This window comes from Mytilus edulis, chromosome 5, assembly GCF_963676685.1.
Source record: "Mytilus edulis chromosome 5, xbMytEdul2.2, whole genome shotgun sequence".
Taxonomy (NCBI): Eukaryota; Metazoa; Mollusca; class Bivalvia; order Mytilida; family Mytilidae; genus Mytilus; species Mytilus edulis.
In genome coordinates this window covers 4,874,590-4,899,861 of record NC_092348.1, presented here as the reverse complement: position 1 = coordinate 4,899,861, position 25,272 = coordinate 4,874,590, and the positions used below count along the sequence as shown (strand labels likewise).

The following is a 25,272-nucleotide window of genomic DNA, read 5'->3' as shown; positions in this document are numbered from 1 at the left end:
TGTTCAAGATGATCCTAATTTCTATGATACATGGCAGCCACATTACTAATGAGAACAAAACCTGAGAATCATGTTAGCGGTCAGGTTAGTTGAGGTGGTTAAGTGAAACTTTTATGTTTTTTGAGAAGGAAAAATATTCTTGGATATCAAGATGATCTTATCTTTTTGTTACAATAGTTACTATTGAAATAGACTTCGCAAAAAACTGATAAATCATGCAAATGACAACTTATTACAGGAAATGACATATCTTCACCATTTGCATATTTGCAATTCACATACTTTTATTATACATGGCCATCAGTGTTTCGGAAGAAATAAGGAGACATTTGCTCTCTAAGTCAAATCTGTTAATATGCAAAGTTGCTGAAATGGTTCTATTATGATGTTGTCAGAATTACGTTGTATTACTTCTACTAATGCAGTTGGAAATTTATGCATTTTTGAGACTATTATTTCACTAGCATAATACATCATAGCTGGGTATAGAAAAAATGACTATATATTAAATATGTACCAGATTATAGGAATATCTTGGTGTTGTTATGAACATCCAAAGTGTGGTAACGTTAAATAAAGTTATTTATGCCAATCCTGCTCTTAACGGTCAAATCATTCATGTGGAGCAGGACATGCTTACCCTTCCAGAGCACCTGAGATCATCCCAAGATTTTGGTGGGATTTATGTTTTTTTATTTTTAGTCTTCAGTTTTCTATGTTGTGCTTTGTGTACTATTATTTGTCATTGCTAAAATGAAAAAGAAACAAATAGACAAACAATAGTACACATGACACAACATAGAAAACTTAAGATTGAGCAGCACGAACCCCACCAAAAACTGGGTGTGATCTCCGGTGCTCGGGAAGGGTAAGCACATTTTGCTCAGCATGAGGCACCTGTCGTGTTTCTCATGTTATTACAAATCCGGTAATAAGTCTTATTTGGTAGGTCACATCAATGTAAAACAATTCAAACGAAAAAAACTAACGGCATGCTTTAGGTGCAAAATAATGAACGAAAACAAATATGATATACAGCAACAAACGACAAAAACTGAATTGCAGGCTCCTCACAGGCACGTACAAAATATGGCGGAGTTAAACTAATTTGTAGGCGCGCCTGCCATCCCTTACCGGTGTCAGTGATGTAACAGTATAACATAAGAAAAAAACTATAAATTGATTGAAAAGGCTGAACTCATCAGATCGATACAGAGCTAAAACACATCTAACAAAAAGACAGAGTGGAAGTGGCAGGGTACTTTGTGCTGACATGAATTGTTATTGATATGGTTATATTAATGAATTAACTGTTTACAAAATTTAGAATTTAGAATTTTTGAAATACTAAGGCTTTTCTACCTCAGGCATAGATTACCTTGGCTGTATTTTAGGAATTTTGGTCCTCAATGCTCTTCAACTTCGTACTTTATTTGGCCCTTTGAACTTTTTTGAATTCGAGCGTCACTGATGAGTCTTTTGTAGACGAAACACGCGTCTGGCGTATATACAAAAATTAGTCCTGGTATCTATGATGAGTTTATTTACAACCACTGGGTCGATGCCACTGCTGGTGGAGATTTATTTCCCCGAGGGTATCACAAGACCAGTAGTCAGCACTTTTTGTGCTGACATGAATTATCATTGATATGGTTATATTAATAAATTAACTGTTTACAAAATTTAGAATTTTTTGAAATACTAAGGCTTTTCTACCTCAGGCATAGATTACCTTAGCTGTATTTGGCAAAACTTTTAGGAATTTTGGTCCTCAATGCTGTTCAACTTCGTACTTTATTTGGCCCTTTTAACTTTTTTGGATTCGAGCGTCACTGATAAGTCTTTTGGGGACGAAACGCGCGTCTGGCGTATATACACAAATTAGTCCTGGTATCTATGATGAGTTTATTTACATTCCTAAACAAAAAGACGCTAATAACAAATCTGAGAGTATTCACAGTTACTGACAGTTAGTTCAAAGCCAATAACAAGTAACGAAAAAAAACCTGATTGTAAGACTAAAATATCAATCAGTACACATATGACTTCCAATGTGTTTAGCATGAAGATGTCTTAAGTTGAAGAAAAACACGACCTTGTGTTTCCTTTTCAAATTTGATGGAATAGATGCGTTCAACTTAGTCACCAAATTTTGAATTCTTTAATGAGAGAAAATCAGCTATATAGCTGAAAGAAAAGTTCAAGGATACTGCTAACTTCCTTTCTTTCTTCCTAAGAAGTTCCTGTATTAAGTGAGCTTATGGACCAGTCTGATCATATTATCTGTCATACCTTTACCACGCATATTGTGACTATAATATTATAAACTAAAAACACGTCTACCAAGATCTCAGTATTGAGGAAAGCTTATGATAGCACCTTTACATTTTCAACATTACTTATTGTTAAATGTGTTATCGTAAGGGCCTAAAACATTGAGCCTAAATCCAAAAATTGGACACCCCGTTTGAAAATTGATTGAATAAAGAATTATGCTAGACAACTGGATCATAAGATCAAAGTCAAAAATAAGTCAAAAAGGCTCTTTCCAAATTTGTTAACGCTGTAGGATTGTTGACAAAAAGAATTTTAAGCTATGGATAAATCTCTTCAAACATCCAAACATTTCTTAACACCTGTCCTACCTTCATAACATAACCAGCTTTTTCCCCATTTCCATTAATTTGTTGAATTTGTTGTCGCTTCAGACAACTCCCACAACAAGATCGTTTTCGTTTTAAATCTCATTAAATAATAGCATTGCTAAGTACTAAGTTGATTCTACCAGATGCGCATTTCGACAAATAATGTGATGCTTTAGACCAATATATGCTATTTAAATGACACCATATTTATTAAATTAGAACATGTTTATCAACAAATAATCGGCATTCCTATGGGACTACTTCTTTATGCATCATTCAGTAGCTTCCATGGAAGAAATGACAAAAAAAAAATCCATGGGAGAAATGACAGAGGCTGGTCATGATGATGTTTCCTCACTTATACATAATTCAAAATTTGATGACTATGTATGACGCATCTATCAAATCGAAACTGACATACAGAATACCACTGATACAGTGGTAATAGTTGAAATCATCATGTTTAAGGTTGTCATTTTGGGTTGGTTAACCGTTTTGGAATACCTGTGAGACAGATGACAACGAAAATGATCCTGTTTTCATTACTGAATGAGATTTTTCACCGAATGTGTACTTAGCAGAATCAGTCAACTAGTGCCACATGTGGAGCAGGATATGAAATCGCCGTGTTTTATTGGGTTTCATGTTTCCTATCGTTAAGATTTCTATATTGTGTTTTATAAACTTTTGTTTGTCTTTCGTAGTTTTACTTTGTTTTGCCATGTCAGTTTTTTTTTCGACCGATGACTTGTTATTGTCCCTTTTTGTTTCCTACGCAGATTGGTATGACTTAACTATAGATTTCGAAGTTATAAATCATTCTATGTACGACCTTTAGCATTTTCTAAACGTATCGATTGATGATAGACTGCATAAGGTTTTGTTGTTTAATCTCTTGATCCAAACGTATATTTTTGGACATGAATTTCATTAAGAGCGTTAATGGTGTTGTATAGTAATTTTCAAAGCTTTTTATATTTCCGCAAACTATCAATTGAATATTCGTTTCCTGTTGAACACCAGACTAACAATTGTTCATCGAATATACGATACAAGGAAACTATTATTTACATAATCATAACAATAACCGAAGTGGATATTTTCTAATCATCATATGGTTTGTAAATGTTAATTTTTTTACATTTTAAATATTAGTAGATAAGAAATTTATGAAGTACTATGCTGAGGTCGAGATAAGATATTGGTCAGTTAGACAAATATGCGGGTACTACTATTTGTGAATCTCCCTCCAACTGTATTGAACTCTTTTATTGTACCGGTTCCAGGTTAGAACAGGGATGAGCGCTTTCAAAAATGTTGAACATCACTGTATTCTTTTTTTTTTGTGTCTGTTTAAGTCGGCACGTCTTGGACTAAGACTAGAGCATATCATCCAGTGTTTGTTAATGATTGCTGTCTCCCATGTCGGTTTTTGTAAGCTTGCTCAACTGTTTGGCTTTAGCTTACTGTTTAAGACCGTAACGTGATCATTTCATAAAGATGACTGTTTAAATTGTTTCACAGATAATGGATTTAGTCAATTTGACAATTTTTTTTTATTTCAAAAGACTGATTCTGAAGGTTGACTTATTTTTTTTAAGCTTTAGTCAAACCTATTATGACTTAACCTTTAAAAGAAATTGTAGATTCTAGATTTTGTTCTTTTTCACAGATTGAACAAGAATATCTGATAAAATGCGGTGCTTGCTGTTGATCGTCATTCACAGCGTATTGGCAGCAGGTAAGAACTAGAACATGCTGACACCACAAATGCAGTAAGATAACCATATTATATTTTTGTATACATTCTTTTATTAATTTTAATTAATGAAGGATTGATCGTGTGTCGCGCTCTGGGTTCTTCGAAAAGAGTTCACCTTCGTTATTGCTGTTTTTTGCTCAGTCTGTTTTCTGTTTTTAGGTCTGTAGACAGTTGCATGGGACCATAAGAGTTTACGCTTCTTAGAAGTTATGTTTGATGAATATTAGCATTTGTATCCTCAATGCTCTTTAACTTTGTACTTGTTTTGCTTTATGACTATTTTGAGCGTCACTGATGAGTCTTATGTAGACGAAACGCCCGTCTGGCGTACTAAATTATCAACAAATTGAAGTGTTTAACGACCTTGACTGGCTTTTAAGCCGTCGCACGGTCGGTCCTAAATTATAATGCTGGTACCTTTGATAACTATATCATATCCACTTAAACACATGAAAAGACAACCAGTATTGTTAAAGGCAAAATTATTCAGCAGTGAATCATATTTAAAATGAATAAATTTTAACGAAAAATGTCTTTTCGGATAAAAGTCATACCCATATCTTAATATTATTCAAACAATGAGGCTATTTTTGCAGTTTTGGATTTTTTACACAAAATTTAGAAGTCTGAAGGTCTTATAAATATATGTTTAGATTAAATTTCAAAACTTGTAAATGGAAATGTTACAGAGAGTTATGTGTTATGAACATCTGAAGGATGCTTTTTGGTAGATTCATTATACTCTCACTCTCGTATTCAAGGTGCCAAAACAATGGGCTTATCTTTCCTTTTCTTTCAAGCATACTTATAGTTTTTTGTGTTGTACTGTTGTCTTTTTTTCATTTTCTATTTTAGCCATGGCGTTGTTAGTTTATTTTCACCAAATAATTTGGATAACCAATTCGATTCTGGAAGATAGTTTCTAACTAAGAATGTGCTTTATAGATTTTCACCTTTAGTAAGATATTTCTGTCATTTCTGTTTTAACTGATACATTTCGGTGAAAAATCGTTTTTACTGTACATTTAAGAACCACATACATGTTTTAGGTAAGTCCTGTAAAGAAAAGCAAGTGCTGTCAATAAAAGTAATAGTTTAGATTGTATATTTTAGAAACATTTGGTGAAATTATCTTGTCCAACAAAGCACAACATACTCATACTGGAGAAACAGTTGTTTTGTCATGCAAGTATCCTCAAGGTGCAACGAAAGTCCGATGGAGAAACTGGCAAGGAATTATTGCAAAAAACTCGGATTTAGATTCGAAACATACTTTCAACCGAAGACGATTCAATGTTATTGCAGACCAAATAAAGGGTGAATACAATCTGAAGATGTCCGGTGTGAACCAATCTGATAGTGGTCTTTACTGGTGTGAAATGCAAATCGGTGGAGAAATAACACAACAAAGGGTCACATTGTACATAGGCAAGTGCAACTATAAATATGTTATGAAGAGTTAGAGTTGTTGAGTGTAAATTCACATTGCGATAAGACGTGTCACGGTACTTGTCTATCCCAAATTCATGTATTTGGTTTTGATGTTATATATATATATGTTATATTTGTTATTCTCGTGGGATTTTGTCTATGTGTGTTACATTTTAGTGTTATGTCGTTGTTCTCATCTTATATTTAATTCGTTGCCCTCGGTTTTAGTTTGTTACCCCGATTTTGTTTTTTGTCCATGGATTTATGAGTTTTGAACAGCGGTATACTACTGTTGCCTTTATTTATGCATAATATGTATTGTTCTTCGTACATTATTATAAAAATGAGAACAAGTTTACAATTGACAGTGTAACGCAGTTGGAATGGCGATAGGTGATATTTGGGGACTACATTTCTAAATTTCTTCCTTTTGAATTCTTTCGTCCACTTACCACAATTAAACCTTATATAAAAATTCAGGATTCTCATTTGTTGATAATTGCATATTTGATATCATCAAGACACTTTTTTTTTTTATTGACAACGTATTTACTATCATCAATGGTACTCAATCCAAAGCAGTTGAAATACCATTTTAAAAACAAAAATGTCGAAAGAAACTTTATTATGAGGATCAAATTCAATATTTCATAACCGTTTTTAACTTACCAAATTCTTCTTTTATGAGAACCAGAACGATGACTGGGTTCATATTATATGTTGAATAAAGGCAACAGTAATATACAGCTGTTCGAAATTTATAAATCGATTGAGAAAAAAAACAAGCAAATCCGGGTTACAAACTAAAACTGAGGAAAACATATCAAATATAAGAGAAGAACAACGACACAACAGAAACACTAAATGCAACACACATAGAAACGAACTATTATATAACAATGGCCATTTTCCTGACTTTTCGAAAGTGACTGGTGATTTAAACTAAGAATATTTTAGTGTTAAAATAAACAAATTACTGGTTTATTTACGTGGAAATGATATCAAGAAATTGCGGTGTTTTGATAAAAAAAAAAATAAACCCACTAGCCAATAGTCAATCAAAGTAAAAAATACGATTGTATATTTCAGATCAATATGGTGAAATTGTCCTGTCCAATAGGGCACAACACACTCATATTGGAGAAACAGTTGTTTTGCCGTGTAAGTATCCTCATGGTGCCAAGAAAATCAGATGGCGACGCTGGCAGGGAATTATTGCAAGAGGCTCCGATTTGAAGCTGAAAAATGCTGACGACCGCAAACGATTCAAGGTTGCTGTCGATCAAATGAAGGGTGATTACAATCTTGAAATAGCTGATGTGGACCGATCTGATAGTGGTCTTTACTGGTGTGAAATGCGATTTAGTGGGAAAATTATGCAACAAAAGGTCACATTGTACATAGGTAAGATACACTTAAAAATAGATACAAGTTATACATTTCATGCGTACGATTCGCGTTTCCAAATTTAATTTCATTAGGAACGACCAACGCCTTATATTGAGAGACAATGGTATATAAGAACCGAATCAGTTGAAGAGTCAATTATTAAAAAAGACCTAACAATACCCCAATACACATGATGTCAACTTTGCCGGAAGGAGTTGAAACCTTAGTTTTTTTTAATAATTTAAGATTCATAAACTATTTTAGAAAGGTTTGGTTTGGTCTACAGAGGTGATTTTGATGAATATTTACCTATTTCATCCTGTACAGAATAACACAAAGGAATAAGTTGTACTAAGGTATAATGTTCCTTTCGTAACGAGTTTTAAGGATTTTTTTACCATTCTTCAAATCCATTAAATGACAGCAATACACGTTCAGTCTACAGTAGAATTATTAGTTGTGATCAAATTAAATTGTTAAAAAATTAATGACAAAAGTTGCTGCTTTTTCATTTATGCAACTGTCAAACATGGGAAAGGTGAAGCTAGCTATAAAACCAAGTTAAATCCACCATTTTCAACATAAATAAATGCCTGTACCAAGTGATGAATATGACAGTTGTTATCCATTCGTTTGATGTGTTTGAGCTTTTGATTTTGCCATTTGCTTTGGGACTTTCCGTTTAGAATTTTCCCCGGAGTTCGGTATTTTTGTTATGTTTCTTTTCGCGTAACAGTTTTAGTTTACCCATTCCTTCTTTGTATTCTTTAAGAGTGACAAAATTTACTGTCAAATTTAGGAAACAATTGATCTCGTAGTTTACAAATAGGGAATATATTCGCCTTAGTTTGTTTATGGATTCTATAAATCATATAATGTTTTTGAAAAATTCTTCTAGAGACTAATCAGTAATGCCATTTAAAACTTAAAAGGAAAATTTCAAATTTCAGATACAAATATAGATGATAAATTTGTACTTTCAAACAAAGCGCATTATGGTTATGTTGGGGAAACAGTTGTTTTGTCATGCATGTTTCCTCGTGGAGCCACAAAGATCAGGTGGCGTCGCTTGCAGGAAATAATTGCAAGAGGCTTGGATTTAAATGTGGAAAATCCAGACACCCGCAAACGATTTAATATTGTCGCAGATCAAATGGAGGGTGAATACAATCTTGAAATATCTGGTGTGATACAATCGGATAGTGGTCTTTATTGGTGTGAAATGCGATTAGGAGGACACATTATGCAGCAAAAGGTCACACTGCACATAGGCAAGTTTTTCTTTAAATATGTTGTGATTTAGTGCATGGATACTTCGTGATGGTAACGTTAAAAAAACAAACAAAAACATCAACACTTGAATTTAAATATTCGAAGGTTGAGTAATGGTCCGGGTTTTTTTTTGCCGATTTTTTTCCTCTTCAATGTTTCGTTTAAATCCTTATTCTTTATTCCTATATCAAATAGTTTTTAATAATTACACTATCAATAATGTCCAAGATTTTGATAACTAGTGCATTTTACATGTTGTTGTTTTTTTTTTTTTATATATATGATGCATGTTGTACATATCGCATCTGCATCGGGTTAGAAGTAAAAGAAATATCATGCTATTACCTATTGTTCATAAATCAAAACAGAAATATGATATTAGAGGACACAAATATATCATCGAATATATTTACATATATATATTCATATATTTTGTTTCATCATTTTGTGCTTTTATGTTTTCTGTGTTCTTTGTCATATGTCCCACATGTATCATTTTCAATTCATATTCATATTTCTTTGACGATTGACGACGAACATTTTGCGCTTATTATTATAAAACAGTCTATACGATATTTTATGGTAAGTATTGAGTATATTTTAATTATGTGTACATTTTAAAATCAATTCTACAGACTATTAAATAAATGTGCTCTCATATATTTATGTTTAAATCTATGCAACTGCTATGCATGAACTCAAAATTATTGCCTTTGATGTACATGTTTCTTTGGGTCAACCTCCATTCATTAAATCATATAATTTGTTTAGATATGTTCATGTCAACTTAGGTTTACAAATAAAAAATAAATTGACAGTTTTTGCCGAAACATTTTAAAATTTTTTGACTGAATGAATAAAAAAAGTAATTTAACATTTGAAGGTAACTTTCTGTACATAGGAATGACGATCAATGAGTATTTAAACGATGTAGTTGTGGTTTTCTTTTTGTATTCACGGATCAACTGTCTATAGTTCATTTCTAAGTCGAAGGAGGAAGACGTGTATTAAATGTCAATGAGACAGCTAACAGTCTACACTATAATACAAATGAAAAAACAAATAGAAATCAGCATGCAATTTTGGACGATATATTAAAAGTACAAAATTAATACCGAGAATAACATTTCTTATCAATGGTCGAGGAAACACCAAAGCAAGTTCGTTAGTTGCGTTCAGATTTTATTTTTTGTAAATATAAATATGCCTTTGTAAGTAAGTGGTTTTTTTTCTAATATAAAAATTTGTATTTGTAGATTGTGATTCAAGGATTGTGGTGACGTTTTGGACTTATATTAGTATATTGTTAAATAATGATTTAGTTCTTTACATGCTATTCAATACAATTTATTACAATTCCTTGATGTGTTTGTTATTTTGATGTTGCATTGGATAAAAGACTTTCCGTTTTGAATTTTCCTCGGATTTCCGTAATTTTGTGATTTTACTTTTTTCTCAATGCAAATATATCTTCATTTGTTTTATTTTTGGAATTATGAAAAACTAGAGGCTCTCAAGAGCCTGTGTCGCTCACCTTGGTCTATGTGCATATTAAACAATGGACACAGATAAATTCATGACAAAATTGTGTTTTGTTGATCATGATGTGTTTGTAGATCTTACTTTACTGGACATCCTTCTTGCTACAATTATCTCTATCTATAATGAACTTGACCCAGTAATTACAGTGGAAAATATATTCTAAAAATTTACAAAAATTTACAAAAATTTATGAAAATTGTTAAAAAATGACTATAAAGGGCAATAACTCTAAGGAAAATTTTGTTCATGTTGACTTATTTGTAGATCTTACTTTGCTGAACATTATTGCTGTTTGCAGTTTATCTCTATCTATTGTAATATTCAAGATAATAACCAAAAACTACAAAATTTCCTTAAAATTACTAATTCTTGGGCAGCAACCAAACAACAGGTTGTCTGTTTCGTCTGAAAATTTCAGGGCAGATAGATCTTGACCTGATAAACATTTTATCCCAGTCAGATTTGCTTTAAATGCTTTGGTTTCAGAGATATAAGACAAAATCTACATTTCGCCCCTATGTACTATTATTAACCATGGCGGCCATCTTGGTTGGTAAGCAGGGTCACGCCACACATTTTTGAAAATTATATACCCAAATGATGATTGTGGCCAAGTTTGATTAAATTTGGTTCAGTTGTTTCAGAGGAGAAGATTTTTTTTAAACAATACTAAAATTTTAGAAAAATGGTTGAAAATTGACTATAAAGGGCAATAACTCCTTAATGGGTCAACTGACAATTTTGGTCATGTTGACTTATTTGTAGATCTTACTTTGCTGAAGATTATTGCTGTTTACAGTTTATCTCTATTTATAATAATATTCAAGATAAAAAGCAAAAACTGCAAAATTTCCTTAAAATAACTAATTCAGGGGCATCAACCCAACAACGGGTTGTCCGATTAGTCTGAAAATTTCAGGGCAGATAGATCTTGACCTAATAGATTATTTTACCCCAATGTCAGATTTGCTCTAAATGCTTTGGTTTTTGAGTTATAAGCCAAAAACTGCATTATACCCCTATGTTCTATTTTAAGCCATGGCGGCCATCTTGGTTGGTTGGCCGGGTCACCGGACACATTTTTTAAACAAAATACCCCAATGATGATTGTGGCCAAGTTTGGTTTAATTTTTCCCAGTAGTTTCAGAGGAGAAGATTTTTGTAAAAGTTAACGACGACGGACGACAACGGACGACGACGGACGACGGACGCAAAGTGATGGGAAAAGCTCACTTGGACCTTCGGGCCAGGTGAGCTAAAAAATGAGCGTAACGAAGGAGAACATCGCACTAAGGGTTCCAGATGAAAGTCAATCCAGAGAGACGCATGTATAAAGTCATAACATTTGTCTCATTTTCATTAAAAAAATGAAAACAGCACGTTTTAATTTTCATGGGTCCGAATCTGCTGTTCTTGACCTATCCATGTCAAGAACGCTTAAAGTCGAATATTTGAATAACAAGGATGTATACCAACTCAAACAGTTGAAGAGCGTTATAACCAAAAAGGTCTTATAAAAATAGCCAAATCCTTCGAAGATCAACTTTGCCAAAGGGAGTTAATACCTTAGTTTATAAACGGACACTTTTTAAAGGTTTTGTTATCAAAGGTACCAGGATTATAATTTAGTACACCTGACGCACGTTTCGTCTACGTATACATAAGACTCATCAGTGACGACGCTCATATCAAAATAGTTATAAAGCCAAACAAGAACAAAGTTGAAGAGCATTGAGGATCCAAAATTACAAAAAGTTGTGCCAAATACGGCTAAGGTAATTCATTCCTTGGATAAGTAAATCCTTAGTTTTTCGATAAATTCAAAGTTTTGTAAACAGGAAATTTATAAAAATGACCACATTATTGATATTCATGTCAACACCGGAGTGTTGACTACTGAGCTGGTGATACCCTCGGGGACGAATAATGAGATGTGGTATCAGTGACAATGACACATCTATCCATCTATCTATTAGCAATCATAATTAAGGTCTTTGACAATGAGAAAAACCTACACCGTATAATAGTAGTCGGCTATAAAAGATCCCGAAAAAGTGAAATAATACATACCAAAACCAGAGGTATCAACATAGTGCTGTACGAAAGGAAAACAACACATTATACATCGTACGCGTTCAAAGCGATTCTATGGCTTAAACACCTTACCAAACTTTGTTTTTATAATCATCATTTCGAAGAAATCAATCGTATCTCAGCTGTTCTTTTTACATATTTTATACGCTGATGTATATAACTTTTCTTCTTACATAGTACATAATTATCAAATCCAAGAGTTTCTTTTGTATTAATCTAAAGACCTATCAACCTAGAGATTTTTTTTTTATATCGCATCAAAATATGTCGTTTAATGAATCATATACATAATCAACATTATCTTACCTCCTATACATTTCCAGGAATATGATTGGTTAAAAGCGTCCGCGTGCAAACCGTGTATATTTGATATTAGGTTAGTAGGGAGGCGGGGCTTATCTCATACACGGTTAGTAGTGGAGTTACGTCCCTTTATAATCCTTATTAGGTAAGAAGGGGGAGGGGCTTATTTCATACACGGTTAGTAATGGTGTTATGTCGCTTTATAAAAAAACAAAACGGTACTAAGAAAAAATCTTAAAAGTTCCAAAAGACGAAGAAATTGATGATTAAGATTGAAACAAATTCATAAAACACATTTAAACCTTACAAGTCGTTATTGTTGGCATCTGTTTTTGTAAGATCAATGGAAGTATTTTCTTAGTGCTAACAGTATTGAAGACTTGCTCATTTTGAGAATCACTAGTCTTAATTTCACACGTTAAGATAGTCGGTAAGATAAATTCGTTACATAGTGTGCTAGTGACATAATACGGTATATATGGGGTCAGTAAATTCCATATGGGGATTCAAGCTTCGCTCTCACCCCATATGGAATTTACTGACCCGATATATACCGTATTAGGTCACTAGCACACTATGTAACTAATAATATGTTCCATAATGATGTACGTTCCTAGAACAAAACGATATCATATTATGTAAAAGATCGGAACTGATCCATTATTTGTCGAAGGACATATTTATCTTTAACGCAAAATTTAAAGATTGACCACCGCTTCACCACTTCCAGATTCGGTAATCAAATGTATATCGAGTATATTCTTGAATTATTTGAATATTAAGATAAGGGATTAATAAGCCTGTGGAACAAATATCTGACACCTACCTATTTGTTCATCCCCTTCACTAATACTTAATGACAGGATCTTTCTCGGGATTTTATTCGTATACTGAATATTTATTTAGAATCAATGCGGAAAAAAATAAATACGTATTGCAGGAATTTACTTGCAGTTGTCTGTTTTTTGGTTAACATACTTTTGTTTGTCTTTTAGACGTTTCCGATTGATTTTTTTTATCATGGCATTGTTAGTTCGTTTTCGACTTGATTTTCCCTTTGGTTTTAACCTTCCTGTTAGTCAAAAGTTACATCTGGTGCAAGAAAATTGATACCGTTAATTTTATTACAGTCAATTGAAAAGGGTGTTCCAAAAGAGTCGCAATGTGGCACCAATTAATACGAAGAATACTTTTGAAGTTTTGAACCTCCTATTATGAAGTTATCTAAAGATTCTTTTTATCATTTTTGCTCTATAAAATTTTGTTGTTTGTGTAGCACATTTTTGTAGATATTTTGTGCATAACTTCTTTCTCCCCTCCATTTGATCTGTTATCTTTTAAACTAACGTATACTTTATAATCAACGTACTATGTTTAGAGTTCATATGAGTAGTTTGTTGTTGTTTTTTATCTTGAGTAATTTATTCTGATAGGTTCTGTGAGATTTAAATACCGACAAACTACTGTTCTAACTGGGCTTGTGCGGTTCTCGTGTCGTTAACTTTTTATCGCAATATTTAAGACATATTTATGTTTTATGATGGACTTATTGATAAATAAGTGCAATATAAATAGTTCAATAATACTTTAAACAAAAGATCTGTCGATAGGACCTCATTCACCACCCGCGCTAAGCCTAAATAATATTTGTCTAAACGCCTTATTTTGCATATTGTTTTACAAACTCACAATCATAATTATCTACCTTTTACTATTGATTTGAGAGAGAGAGAGAGAGAGAGAGAGAGAGAGAGAGAGAGAGAGAGAGAGAGAGAGAGAACTGAATTACTTTTTGTTGTTTGCATTCTTTCTTTATATGATATTAAGGATGCTAATGAATGTACACATTACTGTTCAATAGGTTATATTTCCGTTATGCATCATTTAAACATTATTTTCCTGTTTATCGCCAAACTGGCAATTGTTTCGGGAAATATACAAGGAAATTATTACTTGTATCCAAAATATATTGGGGAATATTTCTAACCATCATTAGGTTTGTGTATATTTTTTTTACATTTTGATTTCATTACTTTACTGAAGGTATATATGATGTAGGTTAATTAGACAGACAGAAAACATATCAGTCTAAATCGACCTGTTGCGTCTACAGAGTAAAAGAGGGGGTAAAGATATCAGAGGGACAGTCAAGTAAGCATTTCCTGCGCTATACATGCATCCTTCGTGATATCAATCCACAATCACTTTCGGAAGGGACGAATCCAGTAAATAATTTAATTCCTCTTTTCTTTTTTGTCCAAGTCAGGAATATGAAAGTTATTATCAATTCGTTTGATGTGTTTGATCTTTTGATTTCGCTATTTGATAAGGGACTTTCCATTTTTAATTTTCCTCGGAATTCGGTAATTTTGTTTTTTACTTTTTGCAAACTACAAATCAAAGATTGTAACATACAACACCTCTTTCAATTGATGTAGCTATAACCTGCTTAACTGTCATGTTAGGCATACGTCAAAGTGATTCTTTCCTTGTAGTGTGCTTTAGTTATACATACCCCTTCAACGTGATCTGAATCTTTAAAACAGTTTAATGTAGCACATATGATGGTTTTGGTGTACAGATTCTTCGTACTGACGTTGTTTATCAACTTAATGACGTGTTATATTGATCTTTTATGTAATCTTCATTAATATTAATTGTACTGTTTGGTCTATTTGGTGATATTCATTTGACGTGGCTCTGTACTTCTGTTTTTTTGCTAGTGTGCCTTGTCCGTGTGACTTGTTATGTTTGTTTGATATATATGACGTGGCTCTGTGCTTTAAACATCCTGTCATTCTGTTATTGATATATTATAATTTTTGCATACTCTGAACGACAAAATTATTTTATATCTCTTCTTGTGTGACGTTACATTCTGACGTCAAACACGCGATTCTACACCAGAGTTGATTTCAATCTAGCCACTCGGCTAGAATTTAATTCATCATTCCGTTAAAAAAAGTTCCAATAGTTCATATTGAAGTAACTGTAAAATGTGTATCCTTGCTGTATAAATGATACTTATTTGTCCTTTATTATGACCTTGTTTCCTGTTTTGTTACAAACATGTAACTGTATATCAGATAAAAGAACGACATTTCGTTCAAACAGTTTTGAAAAATACAAATGATGAGTACACAGTGTAGTTATTTTTTCTTTTTCTTTTTAAATTAACAATACATGCAGATAGTTTTATAAGTTGTACAAGTTTCTGTTAGTACAGACCATGTTATATCCCATATGAACCTCTTTTATTGCCACTTATTAAATAATATAGCATGGATTCGAAAGTTTAAACTTCTATTTTTATACAAGTAATATCAAAGTGTTTTGCAACATAACTTCAACATGTATATGCCTCAAACATCAGAGTTATCATTAAGACTATAATTCCAACCTGTTATTCTGAACCTCCCTGTAAACTCAATTAAAGCGCTTTTCAACTGTTTGTATCCTGGTAAAATAATCTCTTAACTTTTATAATGAGGACAGTTTCAAATGCTCGAATATGAAAATAATTCGTCAATTTGGAATTTCTTTTTCTACAAAATAATAAGTTCGTGGATTTATGATAAGTCTTAAAGGTATCTAATTTTCCTCCAACCCTTCCGCTGCCTTTAACCTTTTGAAGAAATCATTGTTAACGTTAATTTTTATTTTCCTCCTCAGAGAATTTCAACAAAGATGAGATTCCTGCTGTTTGTTGTTATCCACAGCGTTTTGGCAGAAGGTAAGAATTTATCTATATAGATTACAGTCCCTCAATCAAACAATATGTGACCCTTTGTGTATTTGGGTTTTTTCTTGCTACCGTGTTGTTTGCTTTTTAAAACTTTTTTTTTTATTATAAAAGCCTCTATTGTATATACTTTCAAAATAATTGAAGGCCGTAATTTGATCTATAATGGTTTACTTTTACAAATTATGACTAAGATGGAGAGTTGTCTCATTCGCATTCATACCACATCTTCTAATATATGAGCTACGTCGGATAGAAATCGACCTTATGCAAACGAAAATCAATACCTCTGTTAACCTATTTTGGGTTAAAATAATTTCTACGGAAAGTCTGTTCCAAAAGTAGGTTTTCATAAGAAGACAACCCTTTTAAACGGACCAAAATGCAGCTTTTATATCTTAATTATTCCAAAATCGATCAAAGTTTTATATATGTATATGTGTACATGCATGCACTTGCATAAGGTCGATTTCTATCCGACGCAGCTCATATATTTACGGTGCAGTATTAATTGTTGACGTACTAAGTAAGTAGGAGAAATGTTAAAATAATAAAACGTAATGTGTATGTGAATTATAGTAAAACTGTGACTTCTATGAAACGCAGATGTGCTAAAAATATTGTGAAAACCAACCAGCACTTGCTATAAAAGTTAAAATTTAGATGATATATATTTCAGATACATTTGGTGAAAATATAGTCTCAGATATAAAAACAAATCATTATGTAGGAGAAACAGCTATTTTGTCATGCAACTTTTTTGATGATGCATCAGGAAACAGATGGCGCCGTGCTGGTGCAATTATTGCAACATCCTCGAATATAACCTTGGCAGACCCCGAGGGTAAACACTTCAATGTCGTCGAGGATGAAGAACAAGACAAATATAATCTTGAAATTTATAATGTGACAAAATTAGATTCTGGTCTTTACTGGTGTGAAATGCAAAGAGATGGACAGATTACACAGCAAAGAGTCACATTGTTCATATTAGGCAAGTTAACTTTAAGATATGATATTTTACAAGATGGTAATATGTCTACCAACGTACAATTAGCAATATTCTGTAAAACATGCTTCCGAAATGATACGACATTCTGAGGTTTTCATTCCCTATGCTGCTTTCATAAAAGTCAATGTACAAAGTTTTCCAAGTGAGAAAGTGCCCTTCAAATGTTTTCCATAAGTCATCATGAATCGGTTGACCGTTATGGAAAATCAATGACACAGAAGACCATAGATATGATCACTTGCGAATTAACATTTTCGACCTCTTTCCTTGATTTTGATATTCCCGAATATAACTGATCCCTTTTTGTCGAGCCTTCGACTTTAGTCGAAAAAGGGAGACTAAGCGATCCTACATTCCGTCGTCGTCGTCGACGGCGGCGTCCACAAATATTCACTCTGTGGTTAAAGTTTTTGAAATTTTAATAACTTTCTTAAACCATACTGGATTTCTACCAAACTTGGACAGAAGCTTGTTTATGATCATAAGATAGTATCCAGAAGTAAATTTTGTGATAATAAAATTTCATTTTTTCCGTATTTTACTTATAAATGAACTTAGTTTTTTCTGCGGGAAAATATTACATTCACTCTGTGGTTAAAGTTTTTAAAATTTTAGTAACTTTCTTAAACTATCCTGGATTTCTACCAAACTTGGACAGAAGCTTGTTTATGATTATTAGATAGTATCCAGAAGTAAATTTTGTAAAAATAAAATTCCATTTTTTCCGTATTTTACTTATAAATGGACTTAGTTTTTCTGCGGGAAAACATTACATTCGCTCTGTGGTTAAAGTTTTTAAAAGTTTTAATAACTTTCTTAAACTATCCTTGGTTTGTACCAAACTTGGACAGAAGCTTGTTTATGATCATAAGATAGTATCCAAAAGTAAATTTTAAAACGATAAAATTGAGAATGGAAATGGGGAATGTGTCAAAGAGACAACAACCCGACCAAATAAAAAACAACAGCAGAGGGTCACCAACAGGTCTTCAATGTAGCGAGAAATTCCCGCACCCGGAGGCGTCCTTCAGCTGGCCCCTAAACAAATATATACTAGTCCAGTGATAATGAACGCCATACTAATTTCCAAATTGTACACAAGAAACTGAAATTAAAATAATACAAGACTAACAAAGGCCAGAGGCTCCTGACTTGGGACAGGCGCAAAAATGCGGCGGGGTTAAACATGTTTGTGAGATCTCAACCCTCCCCCTATACCTCTAACCAATGTAGTAAAGTAAACGAATAACAATACGCACATTAAAATTCAGTTCAAGGGAAATCCGAGTCTGATGTCAGAAGATGTAACCAAAGAAAATAAACAAAATGACAATAATACATAAATAACAACAGACTACTAGCAGTTAACTGACATGCCAGCTCCAGACTTCAATTAAACTGACTGAAAGATTATGATTTCATCATATGAACATCAGGCACAATCCTTCCCGTTAGGGGTTTAGTATCATACCATCATAACATATATGAGAAGAACATAACCCGTGTCATGCCAACAACTGTTTTTAAAAATAATGTGTTTAGTTCCGATGCAAAGACCTTATCAGTGACTCAATATTAACGCCAAAATATGCAATCTTTAATGACTTGACAACAGTATCGTAATTATATCCCTTCTTAATAAAAATCCATTTTTTCCGTATTCTACTTTAAATAGACTTAGATTTTCTGCCAGCAACGCATTCACTCTGTGGTTAAATTTTAAAAAAATTTGATAACTTTCTTATACTATTTTTAATTTGTACCAAACTTGGACAGAAGCTTGTTTATGATCAAAAGCTAGTATCTAGAAAGAAATTTTGTTAATATTTTGTACCTGTGTATATGTTTTTAACTTATAAATGGACTTAGTTTTTCTTCCAGTTAACATAACATCCAGTCTGCAGTTAAAGTTTTTAAAATATTTATTAGATTCATAAACCATCCTGGATTTTTACCAAACTTGGACAGAAGCTTTTTACAATCAAAAGATAGTATCAAGTGGAATATTTTTATTGATTTTTTCCCTCAATTTTGTTGAGCCTGCAATTTACAGCAAAAGTAGGCGAGACTCTGGGTTCCGCGGAACCTTTACACATTTTTATTATATATATGCCTTTTTAGTTTTCTTTGATACATATATGTCCGGACTCTGTACTTAAACATCCCGTCATTGTGTTATTGTACTATGGTAAATTTGTGTATTCTTGTCTTTAATTTTTTGCTAATATGCTGTGTCTATATGCCATTTTGTGCTATTTTGTTACATATTTAAAATTGAGAATGAAAATGAGGAATATGTCAGAGAGACAATGACTAGACCAAAGAGCAGACATAAGCCGAGGGCCACCAATGGGTCTTCAATGCAGGGCTAGAAACTCCCGCATCCGAACGCGTACTTCGATCAGCTGGCCCATAAACCAAATGTATGCTAGTTCAGTGATAATGGACGTCATACTAAACTTCAAAATATACACAAAAAAAACTTAAATTTAAAATCATACAAAACAACAGACTAACTCCAGAGGCTCTGTGCTTGGGACAGGTGCTAAAATGTGGCGGGGTTAAACATGTTTTTGTCTCAACCCTCCCCCTATGCGTCTAGCCAATGTCGAAAAAACAAACACACAACAATACGCACAGTGAAACTCAGTCCAAAAGAAGTCCTAGTCCGATGTCAAAATAGGTAACAAAAGAAACTAAACAGAACGACAATGAAACATAAATTAACAAAGGACTACAAGCAGTTACTAACATGCCAGCTCCAGACCTCAATCAAGCTGATTGAAAGATTATGTCTCCATCATATGATAATCAATTACAATTATCCCTCCCGTTAGGTGTTTATTATTATACCATCATACAATATTGTTTGTTTTTTTAGTTATTAAAATTATAACACAATGTTGACTGCAGTACCCCTGTTTTTGACATTTTTACTTATTATGTCTGTATGTTTTGATCACTCATCGTTTTCAATATAATGAAATTTGAAACGACTGTCATACAAGTGAGAGGTTTATCTAGCTTTAAATCCTCCATTTGTTTTACATTAAAAAATGTCAGTACCAAGTCGGGAATATGAAAGGTCATATCCATTCGTTTGATGTTTGAGCCTTTGATTTTGTGACATTCCGTTTTGAATTTTCCTTGGAGTTCAGTATTGTTGTCATTTTACATTTTATACCACAAAAAAACGACAATTTTTGAGAAAAATATACAAATTTGGAGGCCTTTATCGATCTGTGTCTTATACGCTTTCGCGCATGCTCAGTGGAAGTACGAAATTTAAAAACTCTTTGTTTCAACAATTGTCCCAAAAAGGGGTAGATGTGAATTCCGTTGCATATGCATTTTACATATACCATTACTAAAATAACTTAAATTCAAGTGTTACATTTAAAAGACTTAAAGAAGGTTAACACTTCAAAATGTAGAGATAAAATTAGATTACTAGTAACAAAAAGAAAAAGTCATTGGAATAAAACAATTCATGGTATCTTTTATATAACTAACCCTAGTGTTGAGGTTAGGATTTTGCCTTAAATGTCACAAGTCTTTGCTTATATTTAATTATTACAAGACAATGTATATATCACTACTCAGAAGTAACTAGGCAATAACAAATATTTTATCTTTGTGTAATAAAACATTACATTATTTTTTAATTTAAAAGAGAGAAGGACTACAGAACTGATTACAGAGACTATGACAACAGGTAGGAATGTATGTGTCTCTTATCTACTCTACAAGTTGAGCGACAAATTAAGGCAAATGATTTGGTTGTTGTTGTTATTTTGTTTCCCTCTTATGGTTTAAGTTTTCCCTAAGTTTTCGGTTGTGACCTTGATTAGTTTTCTCTCAATCAGTTTATGACTTTTGAACACCGTTATGATACCGTTGCTTCTATTTACATGGACTTTCGCACTTGACTGTTGTTAAATAGTTTTATGAATTCATAGACATGAACACTATCCACTAAAATGAATAGAGGTAAAAAAAAACCAACACTTTAGTACTATTTCTTAACTTTAAAATTGGTACAGAAATAATACCAAAAGCGATCACAATATTCCATGTTTGAAAATCATAACTTTAAGATAATTGAAAAAGACATACTTTCGAAATGCTGAAGTTGTAACAGTGTAACCAAAAATATGTAGTACTTAAATTTCAAGTACAAATTAAGTACTGTAAAATACAGGGTACCTAAATATTACAACAATTTTAAAGTAATAAAATAGTACTGAATATCAAAAGTAAATTTCCAGTACTACAGATTTTTGGTACAGAACTAGTACTATGCAAAAGTAGCTGTGGACCAGATACCGTCATCTAACATCATGAAATAGTGGAAGTGATGTGGAAATATGGCAAACTGCTTTTTTTAATTACAAAACTTTATTACATTTTTAAAAACATTTTTGGATCAAATTTAGCCAAGAAAATGTCTATTTTTCTGGGCTTTTTAATGGATTCTGGGCAGCAGGGATATGACGGTATTTTTTGTTAGTGCTAAGATTTCAGGTAACACTTTTTCGTACTTCAAGCGGGAATCGGCACACAAGAAACCCGCATTTTCTTGTTCATAATAAGATTTAAGATTCGGACGCATGCACATATTAAGAAGTGCGAGCTACACAACTCATTGGAATAAATTCTTCGGACGAACACATGTTTTGATATTTGAGACGGTTGAATGCTCTCATAGAATATGATTAAAACGATTAGCTGATTTTGAAAGAGGTTACTTACTCGAATTTTTGAACCTACTAAAGTAGACTTGTATTTTTGATTATAGATTTGTCCCTTTTTTACTGTAGCATGATAATTTATTTTTCAGAAACTGCAAACATGGAAACGTCTACGGCATTGATATACCAAACAACTACTGTAGCAATTACAAGAGAGAAAACAACTGAGAAAACAACTGATGTTGACAGTATGTTTGATTTTAATATTATTTGGCCTCCAGTCACAATAATTTTAAATATTGTTTACAATCGTTTTTTTTTGTAAAAGTCAAATTAAATGAAAAAATTACAACGGTTAAGAAATGTAATATAAAATCGAACACTTTTATACCATTATCATACTAACAAAGTATGCATATCGATTGATGAATTAAAAACTGTGGAAAAAAAAACACGATTTAAAGCCACTGTTACCTTTATATACTACATCTGCATATTCTATTCAAATTCATTTTTGAAATAGATGTGTGCTTGACTCCTTCATCGTCTTTGCACATACAATTAGCCTGAAAGCTAACGTTAACAATGTCATTAATGTCAGCGTATTACTGCAATAGAGCTGCATCATTCACGTATCTGGATACGTGCACAGATTGACGTATCGGGAAGATTTTTATTAAATAAAGAATTAACCTTAATTGGAACTGAATTAAAATTAAATGCATTATAAAATATCTTCTAAGGATCCAATTTAAACTATTCTTTGTTAACTTACGTGTTATACGATACTTCGATATGATACGCAAGCAAATACGTGAATAATGCAAATGTTCTATTAATAGTTTCCCAAATACTTGCATAGCGTACATTCTTTTTTGTGAACTGCACGCATATCGAATACATTTAAAAAAGCTCCATATGGAAAATGAATAAATCTTTTTCATTTAGGGCCACCAGTGCAAGAACAGTTTATTTATTGGTTATTAGGAGCTGGTCTTGTCCTGGTATTATGTTTATCGGTTATATGCAATGCGTGTCTTAACCGCAAGTGTCGATCCAAGAGCAAGACATTAAAACATAGATCGGAAGATAAGCCAGCAGATGATATACAACTCAACAAGCTTGTTGAAGAAGAAGATAACAAACCAAATGTGCATGGAAAGGAAATTATGATTCAAATCGAAGAAGATTCGTCTGTGTATGAATCAATTGATGAAAACAAAATGACGCATTATGATTATCCTGATCAGAATGATATAAAAAATATCGAAAGAAGTCCAGGTCTGCCATTACGTCCTAATTTGTTATTGCAATCAAAACCACTATATTTAGATGTAGTCGATGATAATGATTCAACTACGGTAATGGGTTCTATAGGAGATCTTAGTTTAAATAAATCAAAATCTGCTGAATCGGGTACGTCAAGTTCAAATAATTCTTTAAACAAACCAGTACTAAATAACGATGATGATAGACTGTCACCGCATTTGAATACAAATTCTATCAGCATTGTGCAAGTGCACTCCGAAAAGGAGCCGGAATCTATGAATTCGAATGACGGCGATGAGTCATCAGACAATAGTGACGTCGCGTCAGTTAAAACAGATGAATATTTAAGTCCATATGTACCACTCATTTCAGAAGACATGGAATATTTACAAAGTTACACTACCCCAATAAAACAAGAGCTGCCACCAATAAACAAAGCTTCAAGTGCAGAAGAGGCTATTGACAGAGAACATAAACCGAAATCTGAGTCAACGATAGAAAGTTTAAGTATGAACATACAACCTGATTCTGTGAATACTTTAAATGAAAAGCACACAATATATGAGGACAATACCAGAAATCCATATGTGCCGTTAAATAAGAATGAAATAGAATATTTACCGACTTACACACCTATCACATCTGCATCTACTTACTCCAAAACGAAATCTGAATGTGCTGATATAAGTACTTTAAATAAAGTATCCTCCTCTAAAAACAATTTTCTAACGAATGACTATGAGGACGGGTTAAGTTCTAACACTAATATGTCCAAAGTGTAATAATTCAATATGTTGAAATTGATAGCTAAATACATTTCATATATTGGTTGTGACTTTCTCACGAAAACGAGTTTCCTCTATGAACATCATATCTACTACGAATTCGAGCGAGAAAAGGCGCGATATATATAATAACTACTGAGCCAATTGTATTGTACGTATGCAAATTTTGACATGTCTAGATTCTTTAACGCAAGAACATCGAGATGTTTGTCAAAATGACCGAAGGGAAACTTGGGGAAATATGAGTTTTCTTGTGTGATCAAATCTTTTATCTCCATTAGCAAGGATAATAATCAACAGATACTAGTGACGCTTTATGTTCTCAAACCTTTCATACACATGTAAAAATAAAGGCAGCAGTAGTATAGCTTTGTTATATATTCAAACAACGGTTCATCGAAACAAATTCCGGGTCGCAAACTAAAACCGAGGGAAACGCATTAACTATAGATGTAATACCACCATTGATTTTCTCCTTTTAATCTTTGTTAGATTTGCAAAAAAAAAAAATTGTGCAGAATTTGTCTTCGTTTCAAATAAAGAAATTCTCAGCCCGAGTAAAGTTTCATTCTGTCAAGTACTATAGAAAAAATTTCACATAACATTTCATTGCATATAGGAAAATAACCATCACTGGAAGTTAACCAATCAAATTTCTCTCCTTATCTAATCTGTGTACAAACTTTAGTAATCATGTAACCTCAAGTTTAAAAAATATTCTATAGAAACCCCGAATAAAAAATAAAGGTGCTTTGAAATACCCAAGACAGCTGTTTATGAAACAGAAATGTTTTACTGCAATACAATGTAGGATTAATTACCCAAAACTGTCAAATTTAAGGGAATATGTTTTTCGACCTATTTTCGTATACAACCGGATGTGACGTACCATGATTTGATGGTTTACACCTACATGAGGTGGTAGACAGGGGAACAACATAAACACAGAAATGCAACATACATAGAAACGGACTATTCCATAACAGATGTCATACTCATGATTTGGAACCTGACACTTGAAGAAAACATGGGGGTTTAAGGTGGGTTTACGGCTAGCCAAACCTTCTGCTTGTATGGCAGGGTTAAAAATATCGCTTAAGTGACAACAGTACGTGACAAGAATACAGTTGAATTAATACAAGAACACTCTTAACAGTGCTTTTACTCGTACCACACAATAAAGGTCGCATCACACAATTGAACTATGTATCCCCAGCGTAGTGGTAAGCACTTCCGTGTTGACATGCAGCTAGTAATTTGGGGGCCCTGTGTGGCTTGCTGTTCGGTTTAGAGCCAGGTATTAGGTTTAAGACCGTACTTTTACCAACAATGGTT

General features: G+C 32.8%; 2 protein-coding genes across 2 annotated transcripts; both read left to right on the top strand.

Moving 5' to 3' along the window:
* Window positions 1-3,649: 3,649 nt before the first annotated feature.
* On the top strand, window positions 3,650-9,859 carry LOC139525356 (junctional adhesion molecule-like). The gene is made up of 5 exons (XM_071320590.1): window positions 3,650-3,762; window positions 4,318-4,386; window positions 5,521-5,835; window positions 6,928-7,242; window positions 8,178-9,859. The coding sequence occupies exons 2-5, from the start codon at window positions 4,341-4,343 to the stop codon at window positions 8,528-8,530; spliced, it is 1,029 nt and encodes a 342-aa protein (XP_071176691.1). The 5' UTR covers window positions 3,650-3,762; window positions 4,318-4,340; the 3' UTR covers window positions 8,531-9,859.
* A 4,472-nt stretch (window positions 9,860-14,331) lies between these two features.
* LOC139522808 (uncharacterized) lies at window positions 14,332-24,304 on the top strand. Its single transcript, XM_071316370.1, has 6 exons — window positions 14,332-14,434; window positions 16,111-16,171; window positions 16,860-17,174; window positions 20,866-20,907; window positions 22,033-22,131; window positions 22,832-24,304. The coding sequence occupies exons 2-6, from the start codon at window positions 16,126-16,128 to the stop codon at window positions 23,932-23,934; spliced, it is 1,605 nt and encodes a 534-aa protein (XP_071172471.1). The 5' UTR covers window positions 14,332-14,434; window positions 16,111-16,125; the 3' UTR covers window positions 23,935-24,304.
* Window positions 24,305-25,272: the final 968 nt, after the last annotated feature.

What these genes read in the sequence shown, in the direction of transcription:
- LOC139522808 (XM_071316370.1), top strand. Translation starts at nt 16,126, where the DNA reads ATGAGATTCCTGCTGTTTGTTGTTATCCACAGCGTTTTGGCAGAAG. An exon ending in CCACAGCGTTTTGGCAGAAG is followed by an intron (nt 16,172 to 16,859) that starts GTAAGAATTTAT and finishes TATATATTTCAG; the next exon opens with ATACATTTGGTGAAAATATA. An exon ending in AGTCACATTGTTCATATTAG is followed by an intron (nt 17,175 to 20,865) that starts GCAAGTTAACTT and finishes TTAATTTAAAAG; the next exon opens with AGAGAAGGACTACAGAACTG.
- LOC139525356 (XM_071320590.1), top strand. Translation starts at nt 4,341, where the DNA reads ATGCGGTGCTTGCTGTTGATCGTCATTCACAGCGTATTGGCAGCAG. An exon ending in TCACAGCGTATTGGCAGCAG is followed by an intron (nt 4,387 to 5,520) that starts GTAAGAACTAGA and finishes TGTATATTTTAG; the next exon opens with AAACATTTGGTGAAATTATC. An exon ending in AAAGGTCACATTGTACATAG is followed by an intron (nt 7,243 to 8,177) that starts GTAAGATACACT and finishes TTCAAATTTCAG; the next exon opens with ATACAAATATAGATGATAAA.